A 12,220-nucleotide genomic window follows, 5' to 3' on the forward strand; every position below is an offset into this window, starting at 1 on the left:
TAAACCAGCTTTTAAACACTATCCAGGTAACATGATTTTACAGCCCAAAGTTTAAAAGTATGTTGTCAATTGTTGCTTATTTTTTAAAATTTAGTTTAAAATTTCTTGCATTTTTCTGCATTTATATTCTAACTTTGTTATACAAATAATCTGAAACAAACTTAACATGAATAATTCATGTGTAGTAGTAAAGTTACAGAAAGGTTCCATCTAATAGTGAACTTTTATTCATTAATTATTCAACATCATTTGTGTATAAAAGGGTACCTGTAATAATAAACTTACAGAAAAGCTCCCTGTACTAGGAAAAATTCCAATCTTTTATGGAAAAAAAATTAATTGTTGATTTTTCATTTTAATTTGAACTTCACAGATTCTACAAAAATGGATACAACTATGGTAGCAAACTTAAACCCTGGTGATGGAGACAAGCCAATGAAATAAAAGTCATTAGGAAATGGTTATCATATGGGAAAAAAGCTGAATGTTGCTACATATTTCTTGATAAAAGTGTGAGTGGAGTCACCATAATATTACATGCAATTGTCAATTATAATCAATTCTATGTTAGATACTTATACATATACATATAAAACCATTCATTTTTGGCAGGGAGATGCAATAGAAGCATGTGGTTGCTTGGGAGATAAAGGCTACTTTGATTCGATAATCAAGATGGATGGTTGTTACTCTGTAAGCAACTACGTGTGTGATAATGCAAATACTTTCTTTGTTACTGTCCTACACAAAACCAAAATCAAGCTAGGCAGGGCAGCAAAATTTGAAGAAATACATGATGATGGATTTCCTTTGTACTACTTCAATTTTCTTGCATATGGTCAATTAGGTGCAAGGCTTGATAACCATAAGACACTCACAGGTATGTAATACTTATATATATATATATATATATATATATATATATATATATATATATATATATATATATATATATATATATATATATATATATATATATATATATTTCTTTTAAAATCACAAAATTGTTATATTTGTGTTAAGATTATATCGGAAGAGTTGAAAATGTGTATGAAGTAGTCAGAACTCAAGGAAATGCAATTTTGAAACTCAAACTAGAAAATTTGAGGTATTTTCTATCTCATATATCTAACAAAGACCACAGCATATCATATTTAATATTTGAAATATGTTTGTTTAGTGGAACAATGATTGAGACAACTTTCTGGGATGAGGCGGCTAACTCATTTGATAAAGAAGCTATCGAAGCATTATCTTCTCCTGTTATTGTTGCTATTACTTCAATGAAAGTCACACAGTATCTAGGTACATTTTTCTCATTTTATTGTATTGAAGCATTTTTCTTTCAAAGTACAATGCTTAATAAAGAAAAACACTTTTTTAAAAAGAAATAGACAAATAAAGTTTAAAGTATTATGCTATATTAGAAAATCAGATTAAAGTACATTCCTATTTCTTGCATTAACCAACATTTATAGAAACTGCCCCAACCTTATTATTTTTGCTTATTTTTATTTTATTTTGTAATTAATAGCATTGTTATGTTGGTTTCTTTAATAGGAAATTTGCAACTGACAGCAACTCCAGCCTCATATATTTACATCAACCCCACTATTCCCGAGGCTGCTGCAATGGCTGCTGAGTAAGTTTTTTGATCATATTTATATAACTTTGTGACATATCTTATAGCTCATTTTCTCTTTTAGGTTTGTCGAACGACATAATCAAAACCCTGTACTCAAGATAAAATACCAAAAAAGTAAAGATGTATAAGTCGAAAAGAAAAGAAACAGGTTTCCATTGGTAGACTTGCTATCTTAAAACCCAACCGTTATGCAGTAAGCCATCAAACCTTCTCTTATCTTAAAATATATATACAAATTTTATAGTTTTAAATTTAATATAGATAATATTACAGGGAGCTCAGTTCACCTGCAAAGCATCTCTGGTTAGCATAGATGCAAGCAAGGGTTGGTTTTATAAAGCATGTCATGAATGTCGTAAAAATCTTCAAAAAAGAGGAAACACACTTGCATGCGAAGATCATGATCAAGTTGCTAAACCAAACAATTTGTAAGTACTATGTTTTTTATGTCAACTACTTGAGTATAATGATCTTAACATATATATGTCTAATAATCGTTCAACAGGTTTTTTATCACAGCATACATCGCAGATGAGACCGCTCAAGCAAAGATAGTCTTTTTTGATGCTGCAGCTAGAATGTTGTTCCAAACAGATTGCAACACACTCATTGATCATCATGGATACACTGATCCGTACACATTGCCTGCACCACTCACCATTCTCATAGGCCAACCAAAAATAATTCAATTCTGATTTGCAAGATTCTGTAGGCCGGGTGCTAAAGAATTTGTAGCAGATGCTGTTTTTGAAGATATAGTTTCTCCAGAAAAAGAAAATCACACAGAAACAGACATTATCAACCAACCAACTGCCTCAGCATCATCAAAAAAACACTCACTGCATCAACTGATCCTCCATCTATTGCTTCTGTTACTCCAGCAAAAGCCTTTCAAGAGCGTCTCACTGTTGGATTAGTGTCTAAGTCCATAACTATTTTGGTATGTACTTGACCCGATGGTGCATGGTCCTTTTGGGTTGCCTTCACCAAAGCAACTTGATTGGAGAAATGAATAAAGAGAGAAAGGATAATATGATTTATTAATATGTTATAAGAATAATATATTAAAGGAGAAATCATATTTGTTTAATTAATATTGGTCAATAATTAATTAAGAATTAGTTTTGTGATCAAATGTAATTAATTAAACTAGAGGGGCTGATTTGTAATTATGTGATAGTTACAAAATAAGGTAAGGATTATCTTATTTATATGGTGGACGAATTTAAGGTTGGAAAGCCTTAGAATTCGAGTATGATAAGGATTCAAGGATTATCTTATTGGTTGCTTAATGGATAATCAACTAGATAAGGATAATGACTGAAACCCTATCTCTACACCTATATAAACACCCCTAGGGTCATGAATTCGTGTATCCCTTCCCAAGAGGTCCTAGATACGAATTCTAACCTCTCACCTCTCTCTTTATACCTTCTCCACTTGCTTATGGTGTTTGTAAGCCATTAGAGGAGTGACACTTGTGACTCTAAGCATTCCAAAGTCAATTCAAGGAGATTTAGGATTGTTATTGCTACATAACAATCAAGGTAACACTATAAACTTATTCTCATGTTAATATGATTATATGTATGTTAGAATTAGGGTTTATAGTCTTGGATTCAAAGCATGTACAATAGAGAAACCTAGATCCAAGCATTAGGGTTTGCATGAGCACATAGGATGTCTTATGACCAAAACCCATCAGTGGTATCAGAGCCTAGGATGGTTTCAATTGTATTGATGCATTGTATATCTAAAAAAATTCGTTTTTTTGGTGTTCTAGTGGCTGGACTCACCGAGTCCATAGCTAAACTCGCCAAGTCCAGGGTGACTCGACGAGTCCAGGCTTGACTCGACGAGTCAACTCGTCAGATAGTGCTTATCTCGGGATTTCTTGCTGTTTTTGCATATGGATAGTTACCTTATCATGTTAGATCAATATTAATCCGATTATATGATATATTTGACTATATTTTTGATCTAATTGAAGATATTTATCAATTAATAAGATAATTGTTTCCTTATAAGATAAATGATTAATTATTTTGAGTAAATTGATAAATTGTTTTGCAAGAAATCATTAAACAAATCACATATTGATAATTATGTAATTAAATGTTAGTGTAGATTATTTGTTATTTGATCCTTGTTGTTATGAAAAGTTTCATATTTTACCATTTAGGTTTTATAGTTTAAATTTGAACCCAAAGGTTTTGTTGTTTTGAAATTTAAATAATTGAAACCCTAATGTTTTTGAAATGTTTCAAAACTTGCCCTAAAGTTTTGGAATTTAAAAGTTGATTAAAAGTTAATTAGGAATGTTAAATTCTAAAATTCTAGTAATGTTTTGAAAAGTTCAAATACACCCTTATGGTTTTATTAATTAATTAAGGAGTATCATTAAAAGAGACTTAATAAATCCATAAAAGTCTAGGTTAACCATTTAATTGAATTAAAAGTGTAATTGTTAAAGTTAACCACCTAATATTTTAAAAGTGTAAAAATGCACCCTATACTATATATAACATTAAAAGTCTAACATTATATATATATATATATATATATATATATATATATATATATGTGTGTGTGTGTGTAAAAGTCAGTCTTATCGTTAGTAGGCCTCATTCACGAAGCTGGTCTATAAAGGGTGTTTAAGGAAATTGCCTATAAAATGGCGATTGAATGGGTATCCACTCTTACCCACCGCACTTTTGACTAGTGGCGATTGAATGGGTATCCACTCTTGATTTCTTCTAAAGTTTGTCGGGGTTAGATTCCGTTTAGTGCTTCTTCGCAAGTTTTCTTTGTATCTTTGCCGGATTAGGGTCGTGTTAATTGGAATCAATTGTCCTTGAAGATCGCTTCATCTTTGTCTGTCCTTCTCCATCATCTGCTAAATCGATGACCATAGTGGAAGGAACAAGGACGTGTTAGCATTTGTCCAGGTAATCACGAAAGTTCCATTGGGCTAACAAATAGTTCTCCTACTAAGCAAACATGGATATTATAGTAATCGGTATTTTTTAATCGATTTTTCTTTGTAACTAAGTTACAGTTCGATTTGGTATAACCATGACCAATTTGAGCCGTAATTTTCGATATTTTTATGTTTACAATAGTTAATTGTAATAAACTTTATGTTTTTACATGATGCAAAGCAAGCATGGATTAGAAAAGATGGAAAATTGAGGCATGCATATTGATGAGGGATGTATGGATCAAAAGGCTCAATAAACAACGAGAGGTTGAAACGAAAAAAAAAAATCAAGAATTCAAAGTAAGAAGGCAGAAGGCCGGCCCGGTCTTCTCGAATTCGACTCTGGAACTTCTGAAGTAAATTTTTGTCTATTGTAATAAGTTGATTGTATATCCGTACACATTTATGCGCCTTAATTGTATGGATTGTAATTTATCCTACCTATCTTCAGAATCCGATAAGCGTAAATCATGAATAACATCTAAAAGTTGTTGCAAATGATCGAACACAATTCCCGATGTAATGGGATGAAACCAAGACCATTTCCAATCAATACCATCCCATCTCTAATTTATAGAGCACTCTCTATTTCTAAAACAAATAATATTGGAAACCGAACCAGTAGAGGAATACCACCAATCCAATGATATTTTCAGAATAAAGTATACTTGTCATTACCAATAACACGTTGAACAACATCTCTCGAAATGATCTTTTTGTGGTGAAGCTAATTAATAAAATAATAATATATATAATTTGTGATTAATAATTACTAAAATAATATAAGTTTAAATATATCCCGCTAAAATAATCTTATCATAACATAGATTATAATTAATCATAACTTTACATTTAATAATACAAACAGTAACGGAATCCTAATCACCGGCTTGACTTCGTATTGTACATACGACGTTGATTTGGTAAACTTCCAAAGTTTGCAAATAAACTATCTTAATTTGTTTTAACCAATAATAGTGTCATTTTTATATTTATATTCTCTCGTAGTATAAGATAAATGTCTTTTGACTTTTGGAATGAAATTTTATAGATAGAACAATTCATTAGCTAGCTTGACTGATCAAAAGGTTTGGCGAGTTAAAACTTATAGTTGGCTAGTTCAAACTTATAGTTACAACCAAATGGTTCATTCATTCAACTACATGAGTTGAGCTAGCTAACATTTGATATGGCCCAAGCTTAACAGCTCGATAACATTAAGCATTAGCACTAATCATACGATGTTTTGATCGTGTATAAACTATAATGAAAATTAAAGCTTGAATTAAGTAGTAAAATGGAGATATCAAGATATATTATTGATAAGGACGAAGTTGAAACAAAACCGTGTGATAGATACCAAAAATACGATCTTTCCACAACACTTTTCGATCATGGAATCACATTATTAAAAAAAGTAACTTTAAAGACTTTCTCTATCGTGCACAAACTATGGTTTTAAAATCGCATTTGGCTATGAGTTGTCAACGACATTAAGTATAGGCTTAAGGTCAAATCTGTCAGAAACTTTTTTAAATATAAGGGTGCACCAAGTTTAGTAATGTTATATTAAAAAGAATAAAATCCAATTAAAATAAATCATAGAGATTTAGTTATAAGTGTTTTGTTATCTTTCTATGTTCAAGGTTTCTGATATTCTTTTGTTGATTGACTTTTTCATACTGAAATTTAACCTCATATTATACATTCGAATTAGATAATTTTTCAATAGACAAACTAAGAAAGAGAGTCGTGCAAAGTAGTGGATTTTGTACTTGAAGATGCAATCATTTTTGTTTGTCTTTTTAGCATTTCAATTAAATACATTGAATGTATGTTTGTGGACGAGATATATAAATGTATGATTTTTTTTTTTATTGAGAAAGAGTTATTAATATGTATTTTTTGACTTGTCTTATTTGGATCATTGAAATTTATTTCCATACAAACTTTTAAAATCATTAAGTGTATATGTATTAACTAGTAACTTAGGTGACTTAATGTCTATTTGGAGTTAGGTCCGCCTAGACGGTAGGTATCATGTACGGTTATTTAGGACCCATCATTCTAAGAAAACCTTAAATTTTTGGTGTTATGTAGTAGCAACAAAATATAAACCATTTTTTCTCATTTCTCAAGCCCAAATTACACTAGGTAACCACAATACATGTTTAACTACGTTGTAAACAAAAAGAGAAATCATCGACAATTTAAAATAAAAAAGAAGGTGGGAATGTAGCCAAATTAGGGGAATCAAAAGAACTTGGAAATCGAATCGTTATTACGACCTTACAAAAGTAAACTTTACTCTACATATAAGTTTGGACAACAGTTAACCCGATGGTAAAACGTCCTCCAATAGTCAAATACTAGGTTCCAACAATTATAAGTCAATGGTTTTTGTTCTTAAAAATTGTCTTAAAAATTCTTTTTGATTTATCTTATTTTGTTTTACATCTCCTTTTTGAATTAACACTTTAATAGATTATCTATAGTTTAATTTTTGGATATATAGTTTAATAATTTAGTATGCAATTTTATTGTGTTTATATTTATAGAGTCATTCTTATCACAATATATCATTTTATGTGGTGGGGTTTTATAAGTAGATTCAACTTTCATTTACATTTGGATTATGGTATAGAGATGAACTTATCGTGGATTGTTTTCATTCCATGCTAATTCTTTCCATCACTTTAAGAGCAAATAGAAAAGACTTTATTTGTAATAGGCAAGAACTTATGGTGGTTTGTTTTCATTCCATGCTAATTTTTTCCATCATTTTATGAGCAAATACAAAAGACTTTATTTGTAATATGCAAGAACCAACAACTTATTTAGTTCCATGTTTTTCAATTCTAAAAATAATAAGTGATTTATAACACTCGAACTTCCTTTTTGTTTTAAACTTAGAGATCAAGTTGGTAATTTATGAATGGTTTATGTTTAAGAACAGGGCATATAACATACACTCACAATATGTATTTTTTCATAGTAAATATTTTGTGAGCTCTTAAATTTATCAATAAGTACATGTTATTTCACTAATTATAGGATTAAAACTCAAAACTTTCAATCTAAAAGGTAAAACATATACCAAATGGGTTAGTCACATGTTGGCCAACTTACTTGATCACTTAGTTTTTTATTTTTATTTTTATTTTTTTTTAAACGAATCATTAGAAATTAGAAGTTAATATCATCAAATTAGTAGAAATCGCTCTCTTGATCACTTACGTGCTGTTTGTTTTTTTTAAACAAAAAATTATGAAGTCTACGGACTACTTCTGCAACTCTCTCCAGCAAAAGAGGTGAATCAAATTGTTACAAATTGTAATAAAAAGTGTGTTTGTTTTTTAACATCTACATTTTGCTGCAGATATTAAAAATTTAAAATAAACTTATTTTATATATCAAAAATAGTTTTTTAATATCGAAAATTTAATAATATATGACATTTTAACAAGATTTTATGATATTCTAACAAGAAATTATCATTATTCAATATGAAAAAGCTAAAAAATAATTTAGCAGAAATAAACATGTAATCAAGATTCATCAAGATTTCAGCAAAAAAATGAGGTTGGAAAAGGCATTACAACTGCTATGCCAAACTGAACCCATGCAAATTTTTTTTACTCCGAAGACTTCTATAAAACAAACAGCTGCAAAATGAAAAATGTTGCGTGTATGCTGCGCCGCGCAGCAATAAGAGGTCAGAATAGGTTTTAAAGAAAAACAAAAAACACTTTTAATGATTTCTTTAATTCACTGTAGATTTCACTCAACATGAATATACTTCTCGACATGATCAAAGTTATACAAATGTTCATGATTATCAACCATTTACGTATTTTTTCAAAACCATTACATTTAGAACATTTTAAAAGAAAAGTCATTAATGACCGTTTATGTTGGATTTCCTTGTGATGATATATGACGATAATTTAATCATTTTATGGTGATTTAAATTTTACGGGATTTTTTTTTTCGTTTTTATAATCCAATACAAAAAAAAAAAAAAAAAAAAAAAAAAAAAACCGACCTTACTTACTAGTTACTCCTTTAAAAGTTGGTGACCTCCAACTCGATAAAAAATATTTATAAGAATCTAATACAATATATATTTTACATCTTTAACGTGTTAATTATGAGAAAACCTTTGACTTCTTTCTGAATATGAGTTGTCGGATAGAATGAGGTTATAAAATCTAATACAAGACTTTACATTCATATCCGAAGCGAATTAAAAAATGTTGATTAGTGTAATTTTTTATATTTCCCGATTACACATTTATTTAAAATAATTCATTAGACAAATGCATATTAAGAAAAAAGGCGATTCATGAACCATTTCACTTAATGTATCGCAATATTCTTTCGAACATTTTTATAGGTAACATAAGTTATAAATGATGGTATTGATGATTAAGATGTTAATGTTTTATTAGTACAACAATGCATAAATCGGAAATTAACGAAGGAAAGTAGGAATTTATAGTAAAATTAGTCAAATAAATAAGCTTTTAAAAAATTATAATTTATTTTTAAAAATAGTTATAGATAATTCTTAAATTATTATAAAGAACCCGCGTTTAAAAATAATGTATTCATCAAATTTATCAAATCAAAATCATAGTTTTAATTGGATAAAAATCATGAAACTATACCGTAACCGATCTTTCCTCTTCAATCGATCATTTTATTCCATGTTGATGAAACAATTAATACTTAATACAAAAATTCCATGATTTAAGGACCCTGCATGTGTCTCTATACCAAAATTATATTTATTAACCACCTAAATCAACAATGTAACATTTCATAAAAGATAACTCTTTTTACCATATATATATATATATAAATAAAGCATCTCATTTTTATCAGCATATTAATAATCTAATTCATTCAATATTTTATTAAAAAAATATTCAATTTCACGGTTGGTTTTTGGGGTTTGAGCCTGGATCTCCTCTTCCAAACATGGATGGACGGTGGACTTTTCATGGTGTTAATTAAGGTTTTAGGCAAGAAAAGGGAGTGGATATATATAAGATGGCCCATTTTGATTATCATTATATTAATATAAATAATAAAATCAATAAATTAAAAAGTAAGAAAAGGCTATAAAGGATATAACTCAGGTTTGTAATTTATTAAACCTGAAACAAATAAACCATATGATGATATGGATGGTATGAGTTAAAAAAAATTAGGAACCATAAGCTCAAAATTCACCAAACCACAAGGACTGTTCATGTAATTTACTCTAGATACTAATAATTAATTCTATACTGATCCTAAGGTTTTTCTAATTTACAACCATTTGAGGTCTAGAACTTAAGACAATATAAAATCTTATCAACATTGATTTTTAAACTCAAACTCGTTTTCATTAGTGAGATTAGTTTAGTCAAAACTCAATAATTAGCAGGGGTATGCCTATATAAAGGGCTTTAGTTGAAGGTATTCTCAAACTTATAACCATAAAAGGAAATTAACATGATGAAAAACATTATTAGATTGTTTCTTGTTTCCATTTTGGTGGTAGGATGCATGGGCGCCGGTGGTCGTGGTAATGGTGGAGGGTTAAAGATGAACTTTTATGGGAAACTTTGCCGTTTGGACCGTTTGGTTACAGTCGAAAGTACGGTGAGGCAGATTGTATGGAGCAAAGTTTCTGCAGATCCTTCCATGGCTGCCAAGCTTCTAAGGCTTCATTACCATGATTGCTTTGTTAGAGTAAGTAACTTAATTAATTATTAGTAGTTCATTTTAACTTCTTCTTTTTTATGTCAAAAAAATAAAGAATGATAATAAAAACTTTCACATTTGAAGGGGTGTGATGCTTCGATTCTATTGGACCCTACACAAAACACGACAACTGAAAAAACAGCAGGACCAAACAGATCCATTTCTGGGTACGAGGTTATTGATGAAATAAAGACAAAGTTGGAAGCCAAATGTCCTGGGATTGTTTCCTGCGCCGACATTGTTGCCTTGGCTGCTAGAGACGCCGTTTCCTTTCAAGTAAGTCGATTGTCATTATCATGTGACTAACATGTAATAATTAATATATAAAATAACCATGTTTTAAAACATATGTACTGATTGTTTCACGGAATTGATAGCTTTCTAATCTTGCCGGAAAATTGCAGTTTCAAAAGGAAATGTGGCCGGTTTTCACCGGAAGGAAAGATGGAACAGTCTCATTGGCGTCGGAAGTTGGTGGCAATTTACCATCTGCAGGCGCCAATTTCACAACACTCCTGACCCAATTTGGAACCAAAGGCCTTAACCTTAATGATCTTGTGGCACTTTCAGGTAAATATATATACCCATTTTACATGTCTTCTTATTAATTTATATATACGTGTGTATGTATGTATGTATGTGTATGCATGCATGCATGCATTTTAAAAACTTTATGCTTCATTATTTTGGGTTACGTACATAATTAATTACTAAACGTTTGTGTATTTGTACTATAGGTGCACATACTATTGGGATCTCTCATTGCACCCTCGTTGCAAGAAGGCTTTACAACTTTACAGGTGTAGGAGATGCTGATCCTTCTCTTGACGTGAGTTATGCACAAACACTTAGAGGACTGTGCCCCAACCCTCAGAACCCAGCCACAGCTCTTGAAATGGATCCTAAAAGCTCTCTCACCTTTGACTCTGATTACTATCGGGCTTTAAATCAACATAAAGGTCTATTTGTATCAGATGCAGCTTTACTTACAAACAGACAATCGGCTCGTATGGTTAACCTTCTACAAAATCGTGGGCTTTTCTTTGCCCAATTTGCTAAGTCCATGGTGCGAATGGGTGGTGTTGGAGTCCTTACAAATGGTCAAGGAGAGATCAGGAAAAGTTGCCGAGTCGTTAATGGTCAATAATGAATATCGATATTAATTGTGTTGGTTTGTTTGTATGAAGTTTCTTGCAACGAGAGGAAATAATGTGTCACAAGGTTTGAAATTTGACTGCAATCAAATGAATTATTAAGTCTGTTTAATTGTTTTGACATGTACGGATGTACCCTATCTTAGCTGTGTTTAATTTCGTCCCAGTTTGACGAATCTGGTGTACTAGCTAGTATTTAAGTTTTCATTTTATCATATTAAATATATTTTAAGTTTGGTTTGAAAATGTTAAGGAATGATTTTGTTGAATTTGTGAAGTTGGTTTTTTTCATGAATTTGGCATTTGTAATATACATTTCTTAAGAAACGTAACTTAAATTTTCACTCACAATGACCCGCGCGTATTCAGACATGATTCAACAGAATGGTTGAATCGAGATGAAATACTATATGTATCGATTCAATGAAATGTCATCGCATAGAATGAATCTTGAAATCTTGAAGTGAATGTCTATTGAATACTATATGTATCGATTCAATGAAATGTCATCGCATAGAATGAATCTTGAAATCTTGAAGTGAATGTCTATTGAACTGTTGGAATTAGTGGTGTTCGCGGTGCGATTTGGTGCGGTTTATCCTCAAAATCGCAAACCGTACCGCATATGCGGTTTGTTATTTTCAGGAACTGCAGACCGCACCACAAAGATAATAAACCGTGTTATGC

General features: G+C 30.5%; 2 protein-coding genes across 2 annotated transcripts; both read left to right on the forward strand.

Annotated features, from left to right (window-relative positions):
• Nucleotides 1–388: 388 nt before the first annotated feature.
• On the forward strand, nt 389–2,660 carry LOC145002195 (replication protein A 70 kDa DNA-binding subunit B-like). The gene is made up of 8 exons (XM_078961490.1): nt 389–512; nt 613–880; nt 1,024–1,108; nt 1,181–1,305; nt 1,561–1,642; nt 1,707–1,838; nt 1,919–2,073; nt 2,151–2,660. The coding sequence occupies exons 2-6, from the start codon at nt 676–678 to the stop codon at nt 1,771–1,773; spliced, it is 564 nt and encodes a 187-aa protein (XP_078817616.1). The 5' UTR covers nt 389–512; nt 613–675; the 3' UTR covers nt 1,774–1,838; nt 1,919–2,073; nt 2,151–2,660.
• Nucleotides 2,661–10,090: 7,430 nt separating this feature from the next.
• Nucleotides 10,091–11,779, forward strand: LOC145003481 (peroxidase 24-like). The gene is made up of 4 exons (XM_078962607.1): nt 10,091–10,367; nt 10,464–10,655; nt 10,784–10,949; nt 11,117–11,779. Exons 1-4 carry the CDS (start codon nt 10,128–10,130, stop codon nt 11,524–11,526), a joined length of 1,008 nt encoding a protein of 335 aa, XP_078818733.1. The 5' UTR covers nt 10,091–10,127; the 3' UTR covers nt 11,527–11,779.
• The last annotated feature ends 441 nt before the right edge of the window (nt 11,780–12,220 follow it).

This window comes from Lactuca saligna, chromosome 6, assembly GCF_052625555.1.
Source record: "Lactuca saligna cultivar CGN05327 chromosome 6, ASM5262555v1, whole genome shotgun sequence".
Lineage (NCBI taxonomy): Eukaryota > Viridiplantae > Streptophyta > Magnoliopsida > Asterales > Asteraceae > Lactuca > Lactuca saligna.

Coding starts and splice junctions, on each gene's coding strand:
- LOC145002195 (XM_078961490.1), top strand. CDS start 676: ATGGATGGTTGTTACTCTGTAAGCAACTACGTGTGTGATAATGCAAAT. Junction 881..1,023: donor TAACCATAAGACACTCACAG/GTATGTAATACT, acceptor ATTTGTGTTAAG/ATTATATCGGAAGAGTTGAA. Junction 1,643..1,706: donor GCTGCTGCAATGGCTGCTGA/GTAAGTTTTTTG, acceptor TTTCTCTTTTAG/GTTTGTCGAACGACATAATC.
- LOC145003481 (XM_078962607.1), top strand. CDS start 10,128: ATGATGAAAAACATTATTAGATTGTTTCTTGTTTCCATTTTGGTGGTA. Junction 10,656..10,783: donor GAGACGCCGTTTCCTTTCAA/GTAAGTCGATTG, acceptor GGAAAATTGCAG/TTTCAAAAGGAAATGTGGCC. Junction 10,950..11,116: donor TGATCTTGTGGCACTTTCAG/GTAAATATATAT, acceptor TTTGTACTATAG/GTGCACATACTATTGGGATC.